General features: G+C 40.7%; 1 protein-coding gene across 1 annotated transcript in view; it reads right to left on the minus strand.

The window, feature by feature from the left end:
- The window catches only part of sorl1 (sortilin-related receptor, L(DLR class) A repeats containing), a 131968-nt gene that overhangs the window by 58432 nt on the left and 47327 nt on the right, over positions 1-26209 (minus strand). Inside the window, exons 9-15 of the mRNA XM_061826560.1 lie at positions 21261-21453; positions 17550-17667; positions 12672-12745; positions 10371-10459; positions 9856-10034; positions 7537-7723; positions 286-414 (exon numbers count right to left, since the gene is read on the minus strand). Coding sequence (XP_061682544.1) covers positions 286-414; positions 7537-7723; positions 9856-10034; positions 10371-10459; positions 12672-12745; positions 17550-17667; positions 21261-21453 — 969 coding nt within the window. The remainder of the gene's footprint in view (positions 1-285; positions 415-7536; positions 7724-9855; positions 10035-10370; positions 10460-12671; positions 12746-17549; positions 17668-21260; positions 21454-26209) is intronic.

Here is a 26209-nt window from a genome sequence, read left to right on the forward strand (position 1 = left end):
TTTTAGCCCAATCTAAAAGTAACTGTATTTGTGCAGTGCATTAGCGTTGCAAGACTGAAAATTGATTGCTGAAGGACCAGTTCTATCAATATTATTATTGTAGTGGTAAATATAATAAATATTTGACATGTTCAATTTTAAAAATAAGAAATAAATGTATTTAAAATGAAAAAATAAGTACAATTTAAATTATCATCAATGCTACAAATGGTTCAAAACTGCAAATCATCAACACTCATGAATCCCAGATTGGAATTCTTGACTGTAAAATTTAATACAGCTCACCCATTACTGCGGCGATAAGTGGTGCCAACAGGACATGGTACTGGAGGAGCATGGAGGTCACCTGAGAATTCAGGGTCAGGAACACACACTTGCATTGAAAAGTCTTCACTCAGCCTGAAACCATAGTCACTGCAAGGAAGAAGAAGAAACAAAAGAAACCTGTTTACCATTTAACCCTCTTTTTGACATGTAATTTAAAGTTCAACTAACACCAAAAGCATGATTTGAGGTAGGTTTTTAATTTTTAAAAAGCCAGCCGAAATGGACCCATCAGTTTTTTCACCACACAACATGATTTTGACACATTTTTGTAACTCCTGCCATGAAAATCCTCTTGAGAGATTTGTTTTGGAGAAGCAGGAAATGACATTATTTGCAGACGCCCACTCAGGCGGGTTCATGTGTTTATACTAGTTTTACCTGCAGGAAGGTAGCTCTTTGTTCTTTCGTGTTAGCCAAAATTCCAGCTCATTGTATTGCTGGATATTGCTGTAACACTCGGGAGGAGGGATTCACACTTCAAACTTTTCTAAAAGACCAGTTTCATTGTGACAAATGGATTGCACAGGTGCAAAGGACGAGAGCTTCCTGGGTTCCAAATGACAGGTAGGTGTGTATACTACTAAGAAAAATAATAGTTGGGGGTGGGGGTGGGGGGGTGGCGTAATCCTTCTTCCAGCGAGGGAGGACAACGCTCACGGCCGGGCCGCGGTGGCTCATCACGGTGCTAGGCCGCGGCATTGTCGTCACTCGCGGGTGAGTATACTACCTACTGTCATATATACTATCGGGGAGTCTCTTGTTAGTTAGAAGTGATCTGCATATCATCTAAATATGGCTCGAAACAATGAGGTAATATTGCCCCGGTCACTTAACTCGATTGTGAGATGTTCTCTTCTTCGAAAAGAGCTTCCGTGTCAGAAGGGGCGTCGGAAAAATCCGAAAATTTCTGTTGCTCGTCCCCCATAGCAGGTGGCACAGCATCTTCTCAATGGCGACTGTCCCAGTGTGACAGCTGTAAATGACGTAGCAGGCAATATGGCTACCACATGCTCTTCGCTCATACAGTAGTGCTTTGGTTCTCAAACACAATCCATTCCAGAAGGCTGGTTGAAGACCAAAATGTTAGAAAACTGAAGCACCTTTTCCCATTACATTGAATGGAAAATGAAATAATGCATTCCAAGCCTAAAAAATAGTTTGTGATTTTTTTTTAAGCTTTTCGTCATAATAAACTGCATAGTAGAAATACAAGTATAGTTCAAATACTTTATATAATTAAATAGTTTTAGAAATATAGTTCTTTTTTGTTTAAAATGTATGCTTTAGCCTCGTAGAGTATCCTAGGCTGGGAGTGCATTGCCGTATCTGTAGCGACTCAGCCCCCAGCCTTGTAAACCTTTTTTTTATTAAAAAAAAAGTGGAAAATAACTTAAAACAAGGAATAGTGAGAGGGAAAAACCAGACAAATTGTTTTTTATTTGCACAGAAATTACGTAACGTAAAAAAAAATGTACTTGCAGCTAGAGGTAGGGTTAATGGAACAAAAGAAAGAAGCAATGCAAACTTACCCCCTCCCCATGGCAAGTGTATCCTTCTTCTTTTGTGGAAGTTTTAGAACCATCCTCGACTTGCTTTGAATTCAAAGCCCTCAAGAACTAGATTGCGTCATTTCTTTTTAAATCTGTATACAGATTTCTAACTTTGGTGCAAATCCCTTCCTCACCAAAACTATCCCCAGCTAACTGCTGCTCGTTCACAAAAATAAGAAGCAACTATTCAATTTCTTCCAAGATCTGTGGCCTCTGCTTGATAAACACTGTTGCTCCTTTAGCAACATAAGTTGCTTTGAGGTCATCCTTTTATTTCAGGATGGTACTGATCATCGATTTTGCCATGCCATACTTCTTCGATAGCTCAGAAACTCAGACACCAGATTTGTGCTCGGCTATCAAATCCTTCTTAAAGTCGACAGTTTTGCGGACCACTTTCCTTTTTTCAGCACGAGCAGTTCAACTTGCCTACTTTGGAGCCATGATCGGGGGTTAATGTTGCTCAATTTGAAGAAAAAAAGTCACTACGGTATTGGGAAACGGCCGCAAGCAGAGGAGTGTGTGAGCCAATTGGTGGCGCCCCGTGCTAATGCGCATGGTCACGTGCGTTACGTCTTTTCCGTTTTTTCGAGCGTGCATACGAAAGCACAATAACAAATCGTCGTGGGTCAGTTGGTCTGGGTGTTTGAAAACCAAAGCAAAAAAAATCTCAAAATTTTCATTCGAAAACCGATTTGTACGAGACCAAGACGTTCGAAAACCGAGGTACAACTGTATTTATTTTTTCATATAGACCAGGGGTGGGCAAACTTTTTGGCTTGGGGGCCACATTGACTTTTGAAATTTGACAGACGGGCCAGGTGAGCACAAGATACAATACATGTAAAAAACTGCATTTGTTAACAGTACATAGCAAACATAAACAGAAAAAACCATTGAAGTATTAAAATACCTTATAATGAGAACAGTGTTGTTGATCACCCATTTTAGCCAGTGCATCGAAGTCTGGTGGTATTTTTGTTGTGGGAATTCTCAGAACAGATCTGAAGTGTTCATCACTCATCATGGATCTGTGAGGTGCTTTGTTGATGTTCATCACACTAAATGTCTGTTCACACACACATGTAGAGCCAAATAACGCCAGCATCTTCAGTGCCATCTTCTGAATGTTTGGAAATTTGGCTGCACTTAATGAAGCATAAAACTCATCCAGTTTCAGGGAGTTGAACTTCTCCTTTAACACCATGTCACATTGGAGATCAATCAGTTCCAACTGCAACTCCTGTGGCGCCAGGTCGTGTGAGAAGGGACATGACACCAGCTGAAATGCCCTGTCAAATTTCCAAAATCACAAAACCGACGGCAGAATTCCTCATGCAGGTCATCCAGTGTTTTCCTATATTTTTTCATACATCGCGGGGCCTCTTTTAACATATATGGCCAGTGTGGGGAAATGAGCAAATGACTTGTCTGACATTTGCTTCGAAAATAAATCCAGCTTGGTTTTGAAGGCTCTGACGTTTGCTTGCATTTCATGAACAAACTGGTGTTTCCCTTGTAGCTTCACATTCAGCTCGGTCATGTGTGTCAGTATGTCCACAGTAAAAGCTAAATCGCAAAGCCAATCTGTGTCATTCACCTCGGGAAAATTGTCAGTATTCTCAAGTAGATCCAAAAATGAAATATCCTGTTTGAGCTCCCACACACGTTAACATGCTTTTCCCAAACTTAACCAGCGAACATTAGAATTGTAAAGTAAGTCCGTGTGATCAGCATCAGTTTCTTCAAGAAAATGAATAGAGTGACGATGGTGCAGTCCCCTTGCTCGAATAAAGTTAACGAATTTCACAACCGGCTTCACTACGTGGTCAAGCTGCAACACGGATTTACACAGTGCTTCTTGGTGAATTATGCAGTGTAGGAAAATTACCCCCTGCTCAGGGTTGTCCTCTTTCAGCCTGACCTGAATTCATCTTGAGCATCCCAACGTTTTTTACGGTCAGATTTGGTGATCCATCTGTGGTAATGTTAGCGAGCATACTCCACGGTAACTTGTGCTTCTGTATGACCGCTGACACGCTGTTAAATAAATCCTCTCCACGTGTTTTTCCTTTCAGGGATTCCATATCCAGAAACTCCTCTGTTATCTCGAAATTCTCATTAATCCCTCTGATAAAAATGAAAAGCTGCGCGCTGTCCTTTAAATCATGGCTTCCGTCCAGTGCCAAAGAATATAATGTAAATGACTCCGCTTTTTTGTTTAGCTTGCTAGTTAAGTGTTTGTCAATTACTTCAATACGGCGACTCACTGACCTGTGTGATAAGCTATTTTTTTCAAATTTGTTCTTGCTCTCAGGACATAAAATACTTACTGTCTCTACCATGCACACTTTAAGAAACTCCCCTTCGGAGAAAGGCTTGCTGGGTTTTGCTAGTTTTAATGCTAGTAAATAACTTGTGTTCGTGGTTGCTTCTTGGATGGAAGTTGCTCGAATAAAGCTGAGCCTGCAAGCTAGCTACCAACGAGTCAGCGGTAGCCATACGTCCTCGTGTTGAAAGGTTGCTGCCGTAATTTGCATGCTTAGTGGTAAAGTGACAGCTGATGTTGTACTCTTTTAAAACTGCAACGGTTTCTTGGCAAATAAGACATACAGCCTTGGACCGGACTTCAGTGAAAAAGAACTTAGGCATCCATTCTTTGTTAAATACCCGGCACTCACTGTCGCCTTTTCTTTTCTTTCATATTGCTGTAGATGGATTCTGATCTGACCAGTAGAAGAAGAGCGATAAATGGAAATGGCTCGGGCTCCGTAAAATCAAGACACTGCGCCTACTGCGCCACCTAGTGTTGAAATGCCTGTCAATACTAGTCAAATGAAATAAATGCAATCATTCACATCAAACCTTAATTCTGTACAAATCTTCGGCGGGCCGGATTAAAAAGACCAACGGGCCGGCTTTGGAACACGGGCCATAGTTTGCCTACCATCTTTATTATAGAACTTGAAGTGAATAATATTTCATGTAATATCTATTTTACAATGTATAAAGGGATGTCAGTGGGACTTTAAAATAAACTCATCATTAGTTGTGATGGAAGCTCCAGAAATGATAAAGCTAGTTCACCAAGAACAGTGATACAAAAAAAAAAAAAAAAAAGTAGTCCAAGAGTAGTCCAAAAGTACCTTTGTTGTAGACTGAAATTTAGGTATCAGATCAAAATATTATCTGAGACAAATGTTCAAAATTCCATCTTTTATTCCATAGTAATTTTATCTAGATGTGTTAACCCAGGACAGAACATCTTGGTGCGTGAACTGTGAGTGTTTGCGGTTGCTTAAGTGATACCTTTATATTAAGTGCGTAAACATTACAAAGTGGTTGTTTTGGGCTTTGGATTTAATTTATGAAAGCTGCATTTGTGGTCAAGCAAGCATGAAGACCACAGAACAGTATGTGGGAGTAAAGCAAAACATTTTCAAGATGAGAGAAAAGAGTAAATAACTCAGAGCTATTGCACAAGAGGGAAAAACAATTGAGCTATTGCACAAACATTGGGCATAACCAAGATCATTTTAAATGTCTTTTGAAACAAAAAGAAAACCTACTGGTGTATTAAGCCTTAGACATTAGAATGTTTGCCAAGAGTATCAACAGCAGTTTATGATAGTAACGTTGTGAAGAAACACCCAAAGACGAAGGTCAGTGACATCAACCTCCACAGAGCAGGGTTGACGGTATCATAATCCAATGTTCAAAGAGTTTGAGATTGATATACAGGCCATACCATAGGATGCAAACCACTTAAACACAAGAAGAATGGGAAGACTAGATTGGATATTGCAAAGAAGTACAGAAATGATTCACATAAGTATTAGAATAAAGTTTTATGGAGTGACGAGACCAAGATTAACCTCAACCAAAGTAATGGAAAGGTCAACGTTTGCCGAAATAAAGGATCGTTTTATGATCCAAAACATAAAAGCTCATCTGCGAAGCATGATGGAGGTAATGCCAGTGCTTGGATTTGCATGGCTGCTTCTGGAACATGCTCGCCGATGATATTGATGATGTAACTCATGGTGGTAGGAGAAGAATAAATTCTGAATTAAATTCTACAAAACCATTTTGTGTGGCAATTTACAGAAAACAGAAAACGATTTTGTTCATAACTTTCATGGACAGAATTTCTAGCAGTCGAGGCATACAGGGTGTCCGGTTTGGTGGCCTCCGCATCGCATCTTTGCAGAAGATGTGGTTCTGTTGGCTTCATCAAGCCTTGATCTCCAGCTCCCACTGGAGCAATTCGCAGCTGAGTTTGAAGCAGCTGGGATGAGAATCAGCACCTCCAAATCCGCGACTATGGTCCTCAGTCAGAAAAGGGTGGCGTGCTGTCTCCAGGTCGGGGATGAGATCCTTCCCCAAGTGGAGGAGTTTGAGTATCTTGGGGTCTTGTTCACAAGAGAGGGAAGAATGGAGCAGGAGATCAACAGATGGATCGGTGCAGCGTCTGCAGTGATGCGAACTTTGTATTGGTCCGTTGTGGTAAAGAGGGAGCTAAGTCGAAAGCCGAAGCTCTCAAATTACCAGTCGATCTACGTTCCTACCCACACCTATGGCCCTGAGCTGTGGGTCGTGACCAAAAGAACAAGATCCCGGATACAAGCGGCCGAAATGAGTTTCCTTCACAGGGTGTCCAGGCTCTCCCTTAGAAATAGGGTGAGAAGCTCGGTCATCCGAAAGGGGCTACTCCACCGGATTGAGAGGAGCCAGATGTGGTGGCTGGGGCATCTGATTCGGATGCCTCCTAGAGGCCTCCCTGGAAGGTGTTCCGGGCATGTCCCACTGGAAAGAGAACACGAGGACGACCTAGGACACGCTGGAGAGACTATGTCGCTCAGCTGTCTTGGGAACACCTCGGGAACCCTCCGGAAGAGCTGGAAGAAGTGGCCGGGGAAAGGGAAGTCTGGGTATCTCTGGATGAAGCTATCCCCCCCGCAACCCGACCCAGAGAAGTGGTAGAAAATGGATGGATGGAAAATTTGAGTTTCTGCCAAAACCTTTGCCTACATGTTTACAGATCACCATGTCGTGAGTAAACAAATGCGACCCGACCTGGAAAAGTGGTAGATAATGGATGGATGGATGGAATTTCCAGAAAAATGATTCAATACCCAACAAGACAATTAACCAAAACACACTGCCAACACAACGAAGGAGTACATTGGGGATAAAAATTTGCAAGTCTTAACTGGCCAAGTCAATCACCGGATCTTAACACAAGAGAGCATGCCAGAAGAAGAGACTGAAGGGAGAAGCCTCCAGAAACAAATAAGGAGAAAAAGCCCACAATAAAGCTCTGGAAAAAGCATTTCAAATTAAGAATGCAAGAGTCTGGTGAAGTCAATGAGTCGCAGGCTTGAGGCAGTTATTATTATAGAATTCCGAACTTTTGTCTGAAATCTTTTGATTTGAAACCAAAATGTCATAAGTATAAAACTAAAACAAGGGAATTTACCTTGCCGTTCCAATAATTTTGGAGGGGACTGGATGCATGTCAGCAAATGCCAGTTTCACCTGAAATTACTTCACAAATCGTGGGGGGTGACACCCTCCACCATCTCAATGCGCGGGGGGAAGCACTGTGAAGCACTGCTGTGGAATGTCCTGAGTGTTGTGTGTATGAATGGGCTCTCACCATTCATAGTCCTGGCGGGAGCAGGAGCAGTTAGACGTGATAACAGGACGGTCAAAATCCTCGCCATTGAAACACGTAGCGTGAGGTGTTCGTCTCTTAAACGTTATCTCTCTGCCCAAGAGACACTCATTGCCATGTTCATCTGATGGGGACCAATGTTTGTAGTCAGCTTCAGAACACGGAACACCTGGGCAAAGGAAAATACTCCATTTGTTAATCATTTTTGTTTCTCATGATAGGTAGGCCATCTGGAACATAGCAAAAACTTAAGTTATAACCACTCGACCTTTGAAAATATGAGTACAGTTGCCCCAATATGTTTGTATTTGATGGGGGTTAAGGTATCTTCCTTATTCAAGGACTGCCATATAGGTGCCGTGCCTACTGAGTGTGCACACACACTCCCACGCATGCACACACATGCACACGCACACATTCACACACCTTTCATGTTCATGCTTATAGATACAATTTGTGATTTATTTATTTTTTTTCCAAAAGTGCAAAACTCGGGTGTGGGAAGGATGCTATTTCACAATGTAAGTTTTATCTGTGGTGTCTGGTGTTCTATGCGACAGAAGAGTTTCCACTAGGATGAAGGGCAAAGTTTATAAAACAGTGGAGAGGCTGGCCATAATGTACGGATTAGAGACGGTGGCATTGAAGAAACAGGAAGCAAAACTGGAGGTAGCAGAAATGAAGATGCTGAGGTTCTCCCTTGGCGTGAACAGGTTGGATCGGATTAGAAACAAGCTCAGAGGGACAGGTAAAGTTGGATGGAGTTGGAGACAAGGTTAAAAAGAACAGACTTAGATGGTTTGGACATGCTCAGAAGCGACAGAGTGAGTATATTGGTAGAAGGATGCTGAGGATGGACCTGCCAGGCAAAAGAGGGAGAGGAAGAGCAAAGAAAAGCTTGATGGATGTTGTAAGGGATGACATCAGGACAGTGGGTGTTAGAGAAGAAGATGCACGAGATAGGCTTAGATGGAAAAAGATGACACGCTGTGGCGACCCCTAACAGGACAAGCCAAAAGGAAAAGAAGAAGAAGTTTGATTTGTGCTGTGTAAAATTTTATGAGGGGGAATAAATTCATTTTGAAACAAGGTTTTAAAATGATGAAATGAGGAAAAAGTGAAGAGCTGTGAGTACATTAATGATGCACAACAGTTCTAATTTTTTTATCTAGCTACACCAGGGACATAATATTTGGAACACCTTTCTAAAACGCACTGCAGTTGTACCATATGTTGAAACCTACTGTACACTGTTCATTTCCCTCAGGGATTAACAAATTCTATACTAGTACTACAGTGGTACGATCATCCGGTCATCCATTTTCTTAGTCGCTTATCCTAACAAGGGTCACGGGAATGCTGGAACCTATCCCAGCTGTCGACGGGCAGGAGGCAGGGTACACCCTGAACTGGTTGTCAGCCCATCGTAGGGCAGACGGAGACAGACAACAGTCGCACTCGCAATCACACCTAGGGGCAAGTTAGTGTCCAATTAATATTGCATGCTTTTGGGATGTCGGAGGAAACCGGAATGCCCGGAGAAAACCCACACAGGTACGGGGAGAACATGCAAACTCCACACAGACAGGGCAGGGATTGAACCCTAGACCTTGGAACTGTGAGGCCAACGCTTTCCAGCTGCTGCACCATGCCGCCCTGATATGATCATTCAAATCTTAAAATAAAATATAATAATATAATAATAAATATCATATAATCTTCTTCTTTTCCTTTCGGCTTGTCCCATTAGGGGTCGCCACAGCGTGTCATCTTTTGTTATTTTAGCCTATCTTCTGCATCTTCCTCTCTAACTCCAACTCCCCTCATGTCTTCCCTCACCACATCCATAATATCAGTAAAAATTGAGATATGTTACTCACTTTTATACACTTATGACAATTATTATTAAACTACGTTAGTATTGTAGCTGATATTAAAGGAAACATGCCCCGCGATTGGCTGGCAATCAGTTCAGGGTATACCCCACTTGATAATAGCTGGCAAAGGCTCCAGCACTTCCGGGACCTATGTGAGGATAAGCAGCTGAGAAAATGGAAGGATGGATTAAAGTAAAGAGTAAATTGTAATGATTCCTTTAAAATTGCAACTTAACTCAGAAAAGAAATGGCACAATATGTAATAATGCCAAAATAAGTAATATCACTGAGAAGCAAATACATAAAGAAATACATAAATAGCTGATGCAAGCTGATATTTTGCTAAGAGCTTAAAAGATCATTGTCATCATTTTTCCTCAAATTTCCTCACCCCTCTGAACCAACTCATCGCTGTCCAACCTACCCAAAACATCAGAGGCGTTGACCTGCAGAATGAGCCAGCTATGTTTCTGGTGGGTGTAGGATCCAAAGATGGTGAAAACAGTGCTTTTCTCCCCAGGCTCGGTCAGTAACTGGTAAACATACACCTCCCTGTCAGAGAACTGAAATTCGGTCCACGTCTCACCTTCATTGGTGCTGAACCTGCAGGTACAAACGATTATTTTTTTTGTGGGGGACATGGGGTGGGGTCACAGAAACTACTTTCTTCCTCCCCTGGGCATGTGACTGAGCAGCAACCAAGGGTATCACAGTCAATTACAAACACTTTTGGTTGCATTACATGTATGGAAAGTGCTTTGGATACAAAGATAGATTTATTGAATGACTGATTGATTGATGAGATACACAAATCTACAAAATAATTGAGTAAAAGATGGTCCTTCAGCAAAAATTTTCCATACACACACACACAAACACACACGCACGCCTAGACTCACAAACACACACGCACAATAAAAACACAAAATTTGGACTTACTTGAGATGAGTACTGGCACCTCCTTGTGGAATAGCCATCAGAATACCACCATGGTCTCCCCATGTATAGAAATGAGGACCTGCTAATGCCTAGAAAACAGGATAATAAAAAAACGACATGCAGAGGCTGAAATGAGTATTTAATATGTCACCATTTTTGTACATATAGATCCCGAGGTACTATTGACCAGAAAGTTTCATGAGATGCTGGGACCGCCCTAGTAATTCAAACAAGCAAAGAAAGTATAAAGAATAAACTCAGAAATTAAGTAAAAATGTGAAATAAGAAACTATAAATAATTAATGAATATATATCAAAGTATTGAACATGAAGAAAGGGAAGTGGAAAAAGGAGTGGAAATCCAAAACAATTCCTAAAATCTACCAATAATCAAGCAGCGATGTTGCCCCTTGTCAGTGCAAATGAATATCAGCTGTTTGATAACTAATTGATGATCTACAAAAAGGTGTCATTGCCAAGTTCTGAGTCAAGGCACATCTCATGATGGATAATTGCAGAGTACTGTCTCAAGATCATCACAAAGTAATTGTGGCAAAACATAATGGCATTGGTTACAGGTACATATCTAACCTTCTAAACGCTGCAGTGAGCATCGTTGGGGCCATAATATGCAAGTGAAAAGCAAATCATAACACCATAAATTTGCCTCGATCAGGCGCTCCTTCCAAGATTTCTGACAGAGGAGTGCAAAGAATAATTAGAAGTTGTCGAAGAGCCCAGGATTAATGTACACCACCGCCATGACCTGGATGCTCACTCACTACGCAAGACACCATTGCTGGAAAAAAAAGCATGTTCAAGCTCATTTAAAGTTTGCTGAAAAACATTTAGACGAGCCAGTTAAATACTGACTAAATATAGTCTGGCCAGATAAGAGATGAAATTCAACTGTTATGATGCCGTAATGCACAGCATCTTTGAAGGAGAAATGGCATTGCAAATCACCATAAAAACACCATAACAACAGTGAAGTTCAGAGGTGAGACACACTGGTAAAAGCAAAGCAAATGTTAATGATGAACTTCGCATGATTGAAGGAAGCATGAACTGCACATTCTGGACAAAAACCTGCTGCCACTTACGAGGATAATAAAAATGAAACAAGGGTGGACATTTCAGCATGATAATGATCAAAAACATACTGCCAAACACTCTATGGGATTCCACAGAAGAAAAAAAATTGCTCAAATGGCTCAGCCAATCACCTGAATTGAATCGAAAATGTATAAAAAGAACGGAAACTCAAGGTCCATAAAAGAAGTCCACGGAACCTTCAAGATTTGAAGACTGCTCGTATGGAAGAATAAGTCACAATCACACCAAAGCAATGCATGCGATTAGTTTCTCCATGGAGGAGGTGTATTTAAACTGTCATTGCAGGTCTTTTGGACAAAGTATTAAATATATACCAGTTAGCGTGTTCAAGACTTTCTTTCCTGTAATTTCACATTATTATCCAACTAAATTTCTGATCTTATTTATTGTAATTTCTTTGCATGTATGGATTAGTTGGGTTCTTCCCATTATCTGGTGAAATTTTCGTGTCAACAGCACCTTTAGTATATTTGAGGAAAAAATTATATATATATATATATATATATATATATATATATATATATATATATATATATATATATACACACACACACACACCTACATATACACATGCGCGCGCGCACACAGTATACACAGTCACTCACATTTGAAAAATGTACGTATGGCCGCAGATATAAAGTTATGGGTGTCGTCCACCAGTCATGCCTGCAAATATAGTGTGTGTTCTGTTTGTAATTATGAGTGTACCCCTTTAAGAGCGGAGGGGGGCTGGATCAGTGGCGCAGCTTTGAGGGAACATTGGTCAAGAAGACACAAAATAAGTGACGTCTTTCAATATCTATGTATTTCTACGCGCGTGATTTCTCAGGCTCGACTGCAGATTTGAGAGTGTGATGGCGCACGGGCGCATACGCGCCTGTCAAATCACAGTGACTGGAATATCAGATGCTGCAGTAAAGTTAGTTCAATATTGCCTCATGGACAGAATTCAATTCTTAAACATCTCAACAAAAACATGCCTCGTTGCCTGCTGGTTTCAATTATTTTCTGGATTGTGAAAAGAACAAGCCACAAGGAGCACAATCCATTTATTAGTAAAAAGGAAGTGCATAAATAATATCCTAAATCTAACTTTCTAGATTGTCTTTTTAAAGCTGCTTGATATTTATCGGAGGATGGCGTGGGGATTTTTTTTTTCTTAGTCTGTGGCAATTTTTCACGTACCTCCCTCCATCGGGCTCCAGCGCTGCTCGACACATACACATTGGGTTTGTTATCCATGTTCCTACCAAAAGATCCTGTAATAACAGAAAAAAATGCAACTCACACATTCCAAATATGACAACTTGTATCATTTCACACAGTTTCCGTTTTTACGATTACCTCCTCCACATACTTAGAAATATGAACAAATGTGAATGAACTTAACAACTGGGACGGTTGTTCGTCATAGCAAACAATGTTTTCAGGATAAAAACTGAATCACAATGGTACAATTTGAAATAGAATTACAGGGTAGGGTAGAGATGGTGGCACTGAAGTAACAACAAGAAGCAGAACTGAAGGTAGCAAAAATGAAGATGCTGATGTTCTCGCTTGGAGTGAGCAGGTCGGATAGGATTAGAAATGAGCTCATTAGACGGACAGCCAAAGTTGGATGTTTTGGAGACAAGGTTAGAGAGAGCAGACTTAGATGGTTTGGACATGTTCAGAGGGGAGAGAGTGAGTACATTGGTAAAAGGTTGCTGAAGATGGAGCTGCCAGGCAAAAGTGCGAGAAAAAGACCAAAGAAAAGGTTGATGGATGTAGTGAGGGAGGACATGAGGACAGGGGGTGTGAGAGAGGAAGATGCAAGAGATAGGCTTAGAAGGAAAAAGATGACACGCTGTGGCAACCCCTAACGGAACAAGCCGAAAGGGAAAGAAGAAGCACTCGTGAAAACTAGTTGCAGAACGCCGCATACTGCGATAGTTCAGTTGTGTCTGGGCAAGTCGCTCACTGTGCGGCAGGCCTTAATCTCACTTATTTTCTGGCAAACAAAACGGACAAATTCAATCAATAATTTAAAGCAATATGGAAAAGGAACAATGATCCTCTATGTTTGACTTGTAAATGAGACCACCAGCAAAGGTTACATATACAGTAAACTAGCCACACTAAGGAGATTAATTGAAGAAGTCTCCTTTTTTTTGTAGCAATGTTTACATTATACTGCCAGTGAGCATGGCAGCCTGGTTTTCAGGCTGCTGTGGACAAAAAGGGATGGCCAATGTGTGCTGGGATGGGCAAACCAGTCAGGCCAGCATTGGCGGGGATACACGGTGATATTTGGAAGCTGTCAAAATAATTGCCATGGCAGTCAGAGTATAGTGAAAGCTAGTTAAGGCTTTAAACATTAACGTAAATATCCTTCTTCTTGTTTGCTATCGAACGCTCAAACGCATATCGTGACTGAGGTCGCCCTTTGGAATCACAAATTTTGATGGCAATTGTTTATTCATGCAAGCTACAAATGAATAGAAACTATTAAACTAAAATACTACAGTTTTTATCACTCCATTGTTCAGTATTTGCAAAGCTACAAATCAATTTTGGAGTTATATTTGATTTTGACTTCTCCGGAAACAAACTGGTTTGATTTAGAAGTAGAGCGATATCCTGCCAAATCAAACGTCAAAATAGTTTTTTGTTATGACGACAACTGATTTCTGTGTAATTAAAAATGTAATCGAGGATCTCTTTCAGTCATGGAATATGTTTTCTGCTCAATCAGTCGTATCTGATGGGGTTTTTAGAAAGAAAATGAATAAAGTCTTGATTACCAATACATTTATAAGCAGACAATAAAAACCCTCCTCACTCTTCGGAACAGAAAGCAGCATAAACATCACATTGAATTTGTTTATATTTACTGTATACCATATCAATATTGTCATATAAATTATTAAAAGATTAGATGAATGAGCCACACAATATCATGGTGGGGTTATGATGAAATAAAATGTAACAGATTATTCCCACGCAAACATTGCAAGATAGACTTCACCTGAAAGGAATCCTGGGTTCAACCACCAGGGGTCAATGAGTACACATAAAGCTTTCAGATGATTCACTGCTTCAGTCACATTACATATTGCTTCCAAACTGTGTCATCCCTATCATGGTAGCTCAGGTTCTGTTGCAGATTCTAACACATCTTATTAACTTCCTCGTCAGCAGCGTCACTGGCATGGCAAATGTTTTGACAGTTTAACAAACTTGCCAGTTATGATTCACAATGAGGCTGACACGTTTGCCAGTCCAGAGCTATATTGTCTCACGCCCATCCCATTTTGTCTATTTCGGTGTTCTGAACCATGGCTGCCATGAGTACCTACAAAATAATGTGAATTTAGCTTCCCTGGCAAGTGCACTCACATATGTGAGGGGAGGTACATGAGTCCAGAGAGGGCATCCACCGGAAGCAGAACAGAAACACCACAGTAAATAATACAACTATTGAGGTGAAGCGAGGCTCCAGTGGCTATATGTGCACATTCCTATTAAGCTTTAGAATATAATGACAGATACTGCTTTCACACATTTTCGTACCATGGGTGCGAACGTAGTCTGATCTGCCCTGCGTCTCCATTTTGTCCAAACAAAGCCTTGACAGAATATTTGAAATGTGTCAGACCGCGATCACAATGTAACAAGCGTAAGGAATCTCTTGAGGAAGCACCTGATCATGAGGAAAGATACAGGCTTTAATGTCTGAGCCTGGGAGGAATAAACTGTAGTGGGTCTTTCAGTCTGGGACTCAGCAGACATGCCCCTTAATGATATCATGATTGACTGTGAGAGAACTAAGCAAGACTTGACTAAACATGGAAAACTGACCAAAATGTTGAACCAGGTTTTTGGTTGGACAACGAGGCTGATTAAAGGACTAAATAATGAACATTCTAATTAACAACAACATTACAGAAGCTGTCTAAACCAGTTAAATATCACCTTCTCTCAGAAGGCTGAACAAATGTTGATGTTGCTTTGGCAACATTACCTACTTTTGGTGTCAACTAAGACAATGATTCACCTAAAGGACAACTGAAAGCTGCTTTACAACACAGTGTGTCAATGTGTTGTATTGTTGACTGACTTTTTTCTTAAGCGAAACATATTTCGAGTTTTCACATTTTATTGCATTCACAATGTACAGTTTAAATTTAAAATCATTTAGAGGTGAAATAATTAATCAACAATTATTTAAATGATCAATTACGATTTTTATCATTTTAGAGATGTTTAACATAAAATTGTTCAAACTCTCAGAACTTCAGTTGTTCAATAGTAAGGATTAAATATAATTTTTATTAAAACAATGAAACAAACTGCTAAAATTGTTGCCAAATTTGTGTCATTTTACAGACCTAAGCAGTAACTGAATGACAATCTTTTTTTTTTTTTTGCAATTTTTCCATTGTAAGACTAAAATAAGCAGCTCCATCCTCAGCACCCTTCTACTCGTAGTCAGCCACCGGCATTGTTGGGGTGGCCGCGGAAGTGGATCGGACGGCATCAGACAGCGGCTCTGAACAACCCTGCCGACAATGCCGCACTCAGCCGCGAGCGACAACGCCGTAAAGCGGCCCGGCTCGGCGCTATGATAAGCCACCCCGGCCATCGCAGCCCGGCGCTGCAACTAGCCAACCTGGCCAATAAGGCTGGCGGCCGGCTGCGATGAGCCACCGCGGCCGACAAGGCCAGCGGCCGCGATGGCTCATCTCCGCTGCAGAAGTGGATCGGACGGGGAGGCGGTTTGGCCGTGATCGTATATCATCTGAATATGGCTCGAAACAATAGGGTAATATTGCCAGGGTAACTTTGGGTTTTGTGACATTCTCTTCTTCGAAAAGAACTTTCGTGTCAGAAGGGGCGTGTTCGTGTCCCATAGTAGGGTCCATCGCGTGTTTTCAACGGCGAATGTCCAGGATGACATTACGGACGGGGGATGCAGCCAATATGGCGACCACTTGGATGTCGTCGAATGACACTTCCGCAACTTTGCACAGGGATGACGCACTCTCCGCTCATATTTATTTTTTCGTATAGACATCGAAGTGAATAATGTTATGTATGTATTTTTCATTACAATATCTATTTTACAATGTTTATAGGGATGACACTTGACCTTTAAGGTGGCGCAATGCCTAAAGGGCAGCACAGTTCAAAATCCCTGTATGACACAAATATAATACATTACAAACTGATGGAAGTCAGGAGTAGTTTACTAAAGGTGTTTTATATGTAAACATGTCATCGCAGAGTGTGTATCGTACACCTGTTTGACCTCTCAAGTGCCTACTAGGTGCTACAGCAGTGAATAACCCATCACTTTGAGAGTGAGATAAAGAAGTGAATCATGCCAGCAAATGCCAGTCGCTTTTCTTCACAGTATCTTTCTCATCATGCAAATAATGTTGTAGGATTTCAACAAGAGGGACAAGCTAGAGAAAGGGGACATCAAAAACAAAACACAAACCAATTTCTAGGACATGTGAAGAGGTAATGAGGATTAGACTGACAAGGAATAACTACTTTTGACAACTATTTTTATTCCTCGGTGCTCAAAACAGTTTGAAACAGTCATGTCAAACTAGGGGACTTGGCCACCATTGAGAACAAGAGAGTGCAACCATATTTCCTGTTTCAGGCAATACAGGAAGCAAATATTTACTCTGACAAGCAGCTCAACTTGTTAGGTTAAATTGCAAGTTTCCTGCATTGGGCCAGTGTGTCACTCAGAAAGAGGAAATCATTGAGAAATTACGAGATGGGCTAGCACTGAATCAATCACCAGTGAGACCTTGCTAAAAAAAAAAATCAAATCCTTGTCATTTCTTTGACTGAGACTATGCTCATAAAATAAACTTAAATGCTCCCCAAACAGACAGTGTCCTAAAAACAAAATAAGCCTGTATTCTTACCTCATTTGGGAAATGTAGAAGTACTGTATTCTACTAGTGTTAGACCAACATTAAACTGCTTTAGAAATAATAGTTAAAAAGGTTTCATGCAACGAAAAACATAATTTAATTATATTAAAAAGAATAAGGATTATACCTGTGGCCATTATGAGTCCTGGTGCAGACTCCTTAGATAAAATTGGAATCCTCCTCAGTTGGAAGTTTAATAGTTGGCTCCAGCGCTGGGCCAAATGGAGAGAGCAACCTTTACTGAGCTGAAGAGAAAAAGTGTGAGATGAATGAGATGATGTTTCTGCATAAAATATTTACTCTCCATCAGTTATCTTATTTCTATTTTTAACAACAACAAGTCCAAATAGTTTTAGCAATTAAAGGAGAAATGCATGCACTGCAATTAATAAAGACATTACGTGGAGTAAGGGGTGTTAAACACCCGGCCCGCGGTCCACTTCCATCCCCCAAGGGGGTTCGATCAGGCCCGCAAGAAAATTTAAAGTGAAAAAATATATAAAAGACACGGAATAAACATTTTTAATAAAATGTAATTGATGGATGATTCGCTAGTGGGTACACTGTTTTGAGCAGAGTAGAAGACAACATTGTTTTGATCAGAGAAGAAGACAACAGCAGTCTCAGTCTGTCAGACCCAACACAGCAGACGGTATAAATGCGCCATCTGCTGCTTGTTACGACTTTGTTTTTATCCTGGTCTCAACCCTCCCCTACACCCTCCCCTACACGCTCATTAGCCAAAATGTCATTATCCAAACGGAGAAAAGTAGATACGGAGTGTAGAATTTTCAATGAAAAATGGACCACTTCCTATTTATTTATAGAAATGCATGGAAAATCTTTGTGCTTGGTGTGTTTGCAACAAGTTTTGGTATTGAAGCGACAGCCTTATGCCAATATTAACCTGACGAGCAATACAATAGCAGAGAGGATTTCGGACCTATCAGCAGATTTAGACAGCCAATTGAAACAGAGAGTCAAGTCATTTATTGCATTTTCCGTCGCAATTGACGAGAGCATCACAGACATGGGACAACTGGCCTTAATATTTATGTTTTATTTCACATTTACAGGACATGTGAATACTGTAGTTCTTTACACATTTAATAGCACTCTCCTTAGTTTTTAAGGTCTCGGCAGTGATTAAATTTAGATTTTATATGCACATGTGTAAATGGTTTAAAAATTCCTTTCTTTATAAATCTCGTTTTATCTTAAAGTGCATTACTATATTTTTTAAGACCAATTACTTGTTAAAGTTTTGTGCCTTTGTACAATCAGTGGGATCAGTTGCAATGCATATATGTGAATGATAAAAGTAAATTGCACATTTGTCTAAGGAAATCTGAGGTGTTTCATGAAATGTTTTGTAAAAGGAATGTTCATTAAATTTCAACATTTTCCAAATGTTCTTGTGCTTCTTTACACCAAAACAAAGGAAAGACATGATATTTTGGTTATTTATAGCAGAGTATGATATAATTTTAATGGTCTGGCCCACATGACATCTACCAAGGCCGTATGTGGCCCACAATGTGAAATGAGTTTGACACCCCTGCTTTAAGAGGTGGCACAGTGTCCACCGGGTAGAATGTCTGTTTAAGTTCTGTGAACAGGGGTTAGAATCCCGGCTCTGCCTGTGTGGAGTTTGCATGTCTGCCCGTGCCTGCGTGGGTTTTTCCGGGCACTCCGATTTCCTCACACATCCCAAAAACATGCATTGATTGGAGACTCTAAATTGCCCCTAGATGCGATCGTGAGTGCAACTGTTGTCTGTCTCTATGTTCTCTGTGATTGGCTGACAACCAGTTCAGGGTGTACCCTGCCTCCTGCCTGAAGGTAGTTAGGATTGGGTCCAGAATCTTTGCAACCCTTCTGAGGATAAGCAAGTCAGAAAATGAATGGATGGATTACTTTCAGTAACTAATGGAAACACTTGACTATTGAAACAAAAATATGTAATGGATGTAATGTATGAGCTTTAAATTGTAGTATTGCCTGACCGTGGGTGGATAAACCTAATGTTACACTGTACAGGTATATATGCTTGGGGTAAATGTATTATCTGTGAACTCATAATGAAAATAATTAAGCAAATGGAATAAAATATTGAGCTGGTCCCCACCTTGCCATTTCAAAATCTATTCTGTATTTTGTTCATGTATGTTAATGTACCGGTGTAAATTATTTGTCCATTTAGCAAGAAGAACATTTGTGAGGTCTGAGGTTTGCGATGCTGAATCAGAATCATCTTTATTTGTATGTCAAAGTATGTCAAAAATTCAAGAAATTTATCTCTTTCAAAAAAGTTTCAAAAATTATACTTCAATATGGTACAACCAAGTTCACTGTTTACAATGTTACATAATTCATTAAAGTACAACCAAGTAAAACTCGGGTTTTCCTCCTTTTTAAATAGCGTGCACGCATGCTACCGTATGCTTTATGATAGTATTGCTATATAGTATAGCTACATTATTAAATACGTTAATAAAGTACAATCTCAAACTCTTAAGTACGAACCAACTGCGTTTATGGTATATCCCACGCTGCTCGCAACTTCACTTTGTTTCCCCTGTTCACGTCGATGTCTGGTGAATTAACTTTTTTTGTTGTTTTTCTTTCACGGCGATTGTTTGTTCTTTATTAATTAATCCATTGCTCGTGTTGTTCTTCCAACTTGGGCCACCTCGCCTTGTAGGCTCCCAGTATAACAGCAAGCTCAGAGTTCATTAGCTGCACTTGTTTATTCACGGCGGCTGTTTGTTCTTTGTAAGCATATCTCATTGTTCTTCCAACTTGGGCCACCTCATCTTGTTTCCAAAGAAATTCAGCTTGGTCTTCTCGGCTTGGCAAAGCTAGTTTTCCTATGTCCTCAAGTGGAAGCAGACACGTGAGCCCAAACATCCACAATCCTTTTAGAAAGAGTGGCGCAAATCGCCTGGGGCTGCCTCTTAATAACCTTGTGTTTGCCACTTTTCATCCATCGCTCCCACATCGCTCACAATATCACTTTATTTTGTTCACAGCCATGTCCAGTGAATGAAGTTGCTTCGTGTTTTTTTTTCATGGTGATTGTTTGTTCTTTGTTAATCCATCCATTCAAAAATTGTGGCGTAACTCGCCCAGGGCTGCCTTTTAATAAAGTTGTGTTCATTTGTCTTCCATCGCTCCCAAATTCACTTTTATTTTGTTCACGTCAATGTCCAGTGGATGAAGTTGCTTTGCTGTTTTTCTTTCACAGCGATTGTTTGTTCTTTGTTAATTAATCCTTAGCTCGTGTTGTTCTTCCAACTTGGGCCACCTCGCCTTGTAGGCTCCCAGTCTAACAGCAAGGTCAGAGTTCATTAGCTGCACTCGTCTATTCATGAATCAGAATCATCTTTATTTGTATGTCAAAGAATATCAAAAATTCAAGAAATTGATCTTTGATTGTTAGACCCACTCTAGACAGAGAATACTTTTGAGACATAAAGACAAAAAAAGGCACACATGAGAGGGTATGGCTTAGTTTCCATTCTATACTATCCCAACGGTGTTTGCTGGGAATGAGGCGAGGGATATCATCTTCTTGCATACGTAACTCATCTATTTGTGCGTTCATGGAGCGTATTTTATGTCCTGGTAGAGCAAAAGGCTGTTTCCTAAACTGTTCTCACACAGTGGAATAGCATAGAATTGTCAAATAGAATGAGTCTACCCCAACTCGAAACTGATTTGTTTAATTCAAAGTTTGTGTCACAAAATGTTTCTCTAGATGCATTATGCTCTATGATGTGCTCAAAAGATCGATGATCAAGCAATCTTAAAATGTGAAATGTTCAAGGTGTTGTACCTGGCAGTCCACAGTCCCTCCAAGACTGTCAGCAGTGGGTGGCTGAAGCAACTCCCATGTCCCCCCCTTGTCAAACGTGATGACCGACCGCATGTTGGTCTCACTGACAGACCCATTGACGAGTGTGGCGATGAAGACACCTCTGAGTCCTTCCACACGGTGTAGGTCAGCAAAAGGCTCATGAGCAAAATATCTGAAAGAAAGGGATTTGAAGGAACAACAAAACATCAGCTCAATTAGGTTTGCCACTCTCAACTCTTTTTAGAATCCATTATCCTATACAGTACTACTTTGACTCACCAAGTAATTGTCTCCACGTCTCCACCCCAAAAATTTTCATTTATGTGGGATGGACTTCTACCCTTTAAATGCACACATTAGTATTGATTCTATAATATAAATGTGTTATGCAGAATGTGAGATGAAGTAAATGAAGTAATGTGTTGCGATTATGTGTACATATCTTGACTGTATGTGTCATTATCTTTAGGCAAACACGAGACAACAGTTTGTTCAAAAGAGCGATGGTAAGAGAACTAAGTCATACTCAATTGTGGCAGTATAGATGTAAGCTGTTTTTCAACATTTCCATTTTTCTGATTTCTTGGTGTGAGGCCAGAATGGCACCCACTCATCCAATTGGGTGTCCAGCATTAGTTACCCCTCCCCGATTCTATAAGAACATAACCACGTTCGAATCAGTAGTTATTCAGCACAAACGTGATGTGCACTTAGCTAGCTAGCTATGCCTACACCCCAAAAATATATCTTTCCTTCAAATAGTCCGCAGACATTAGAGGACCTTGTTGTCGGTCGTGAGTGCACACAGGTCACAGTGAGAAGGTGGAAGTGCAAGGAAGGGAAAAGAATTGGAGTTCAAACATTTTTAAGAATGCCTGACTTGTCAGACAGTGTGTGAACCAGGGCTTTGGGTTGGTGTGGGTTGCTTTAAAATGACGCAGAGGTTTAAAGTTAATGTATTTTTGTAGTCCAAAGAGGCAGCTATGTGTGTATGATAAAGACGCTATACAAAGTCCCATCCCTTTTTCAAGGTACAGTATTTACAATGGACGTAAAGGTACAGTGAAGAAAATAAGTATTTGAACACCCTGTTATATTGCAAGTTCTCCCACTTAAAAATCATGGAGGCGTCTGAAATTGTTAGATGCATGTCCACTGTGAGAGAGATAATTTAAATAGAAAAATCAATAAATCACAAAGTATGATTTTTTAACAATTTATTTGTGTGATACAGCTGCAAATAAGTATTCAAAGACCTGTTTATCAGCTTGAATTCTGACCGCCAAAGACCTGTTAGTACGCCTTGAAAAGTCCACCTCCACTCCATGTACCATCTTTTCATGGCTCAGATGCAGGTAAAATTCCAGTATTTAACACATGTACGAGGCGCACCGTATTATTAGGCGGAGGCAGAGTGGTGCTCGCAAGACAGTGAGGCACAATTGCACCTTTATTTTTGTAAGCACAAAGAACACGCTTACACTTTTTCACCCCACTACTAGTGGTGGAAACGAGTCATTAGTCAACACACCATCTTCACCCATGGTTTCACACTGAACCAAAATCTATACACCACAGCAAACAGAACAGCACAACCAGCAGACTACAAAACGATGAGCGAAGGAATAATTGACACAAAACATGCACTTCAAACGTTATTTACATACACGTTTAGCGCTGCAAACGGTATAACTATATACCAACATTAGCTTAAAGCATACAGGAGTATGCATGCACACGATTTGAAGAGGTACCGGATAGGAAATTGACTTCAGTGGTACGTACTTTACTGACACACTTAACAGTGTAAATCGTGAGTTCAGTTGTCATTTAAGTATTTAACTATGTAGCTATACAGCACAGCTGTAAAGAGATGCTAGCCAAAACCATACGGTAGCGTGCAAGCACGCTTTTTAAATACTTCAACAAGGTACAACAAAGTTCACTCTTTACAATGTTACATACTTCATTAAAGTACAACCAAGTAAAACTCAGGAGTTCCTCCTTTTTAAATAGTGTGCATGCATACTACCGTATGCTTTATGAAAGGATCGCTATATTATTAAATACGTTAATAAAGTACAATATCAAACTCTTAAGTACGAACCAACTGCGTTTATGGTATATCCCACGCTGCTCGCAACTTCACTTTGTTTCCTCTGTTCACGTCGATGTCCGGAGAATGAAGTTGCTTTGTTGTTTTTCTTTCATGCCTATTGTTTGCTCTTTGTTAATTAATCCATTGCTCGTGTTGTTCTTCCAACTTGGGGAACCTCGCCTTGTAGGCTCCTAGTATAACAGCAAGCTCAGAGTTCATTAGCTGCACTTGTTTATTCACGGCGGCTGTTTGTTCTTTGTAAGCATATCTCATTGTTGGAACCATTTTTGGGGGATCTTAGCCAAAGTTACGTTGTTTAGCACAAAACACCTTCTTGGGCCGCGCCTTTAGCGTCCTCTACATGCCCACACTTTCTCCTGTAACTTCCACATGCTGTCCTCTCACAGGTCCGCTTTTTCTTTATATAACTAGCGTGTAAGCAGGAAAACCTTCCAGTCAGTTACAAAATTTGGACAACCAATCAAGTATAAGGCGTTCCGCATTATAAGGTGGCCTGTTCGTTTTGGATAAAATTTAAGAAATTTAAGTGCGTCTTATAGCCGTGAAAATATGGTATTATCCTGAATCAGATGCACCTATGTGAGGTAGTTAGCTTGCTGGAGACACCTGTCCACCGTGTACAATCAGTAAGACTCAAACTTGTATCATGGCCAAGACCAAAGAGCTGTCCAAAGACACCAGTGACAAAACTGTACAACTCCACTCAGCTGGAAAGAGCTACGGAGAAATTGCCAAGCAACTTAGTGAAAAAAAGTCCACTCTCGCAGCAATCATTACAAAATGGAAGAAGCTAAACATGACGGTCAATATCAATCGGAGTGGGGCCCCATGCAAGATATCATCTCGTGGGGTCTCAATGATACTTCAAGGATGAGAATGACCAATTTTGAAAAACACTGAAAATGTCTGTTGGGGGGGGGGTTTCCACCTGGATATTTTTTGCTCCTATCGGAACACAGAGTGGACAGCACTTTGCCGGGAATGTCCACTTTTTGTATGTGTTCGGTTAGACATGTTGATACCGTTTTCGGTCCTATCAACACAGTTTCACTTTTCAAGCCATGCCCGTCTGAAACAGTTTTTGATTCCAGCATCCTTGTCAATTGCCCTCGCTCGATCTACATCCTTTTTTTTCAAACACGTTCGCCATCGTAAAACTTTGAACACACCGTCGCTCACTTCGCGCTAAGTCCCACGCGCTATTACTTGGCTAACTAACAAGTTACACTGCGATTTCTGAGAACCGAGAACCCATGTACATGGCTATGATGAAACTCGATTATCCACTAACACGATTGGATAGTTATACTGTATAACTCTGTTGACCAATCGAGTAGTCTGCCGCAAACAAGTTTTAATGTTTATGTCGCAAAATGCAAATATTTACACTACCGAGCAAGTTAGAACAGCAGATGATAGTCGTGCTTGTGCTAGCACCAAGCTAAACTTGCAGCTCGGAGCCCACCACCGAGACGCAGGCCCACGATAAGCCACCCCCCCCCCAAGTCCCCCGAAATTTTCTCATCGGATTTATTTTATCTCAAGAATGATCATTTTGGTCTGAAAAAGTCAGAAATCCACCGATCGGCGGAAAATTGTCATCCCCGATCCTTAGAAAGGTGAGGAATCAGCTCAGGACTACATAACAGGACTTGGTCAATGACGTGAAAAGTGCTGGGACCACCGTTTCCAAGGTGACTGTTGGTAATACACTAAGATGTCATGGTTTGAAATCACGGAAGGCACGGAAGGTTCCCCTGCTTAAACCAGCACATGTCAAGGCCTGTCTTAAGTTTGCCAATAGCCATTTGGATGATACAGAGGAGTCATGGGAGAAAGTTTTGTGGTCATATGAAACCAAAATGCAACATTTTGGTCATAATTCCACTCACCGTGTTTGGAGGAAGACGATTGATGAGTTCCATCCCAAGAACACCATCCCTACTGTGAAGCATGGGGGTGGAAGCATCATGGTTTGGGGGTGTTTTTCTGCACATGGGACAGGACGACTACACTGTATTAAGGAGAGGATGACCGCGTATTGTGAGATTTTGGGGAACAACCTCTTTCCCTTAGTGAGAGTATTGAAGATGGGTCTTGGCTGCGTCTTTCAACATGACAATGACACGAAGCACACAGCCAGTAAAACCAAGGAGTGGCTCCATAAGAAGCATATCAATGTTCTGGTGTGGCCTAGCCAGTCTCCAGACCTAAACCCAAGAGAAAATCTTTCTAGGGAGCTGAAACTCTGTGTTTCTCAGCGACACCCCAGAAACCTGTCTGCCTGTAGAGAAGATCTGTTTGGAGGAGTGGGCCAAAATCCCTCCTGCAGTCTGTGCAAACCTGGTGAACAACTACAGGAAGCGTTTGACCTCTAATTGCAAACAAAGGCTACTGTACCAAATAACATTGGTTTTCTCAGGTGTTCAAGTAACTATTTGCAGCTGTATCACATAAATAAATCATTAAAAAAAATCTAATAATAATTCATTGTGATTTCTGGATTTTTTCTTTTTAGATTATCTCTCTCACAGTCGACATGCACCTAAGATGAAAATTTCAGACCCCTCCATTATTTCTAAGTGGGAGAACTTGCAATATAGCAGGGTGTTTAAATACTTATTTTCTTCACTGTATGTTTGACAGTTGAGAAAAACGAGCTTAGTGTACATTCAGCAGATATGCTCACAGCTTTCAAGAGCAGAAAGAATGGCTTGATTCTTCATGATTTAGAAGCCACATTTTATGTAATTAGCATTTCTTTTATTCTGACGAAATTTATTTGTTTGTATGCGGTCCCATCAAAATA

This window comes from Syngnathoides biaculeatus, chromosome 8 (genome assembly GCF_019802595.1).
Source record: "Syngnathoides biaculeatus isolate LvHL_M chromosome 8, ASM1980259v1, whole genome shotgun sequence".
NCBI classification, from domain to species: Eukaryota; Metazoa; Chordata; class Actinopteri; order Syngnathiformes; family Syngnathidae; genus Syngnathoides; species Syngnathoides biaculeatus.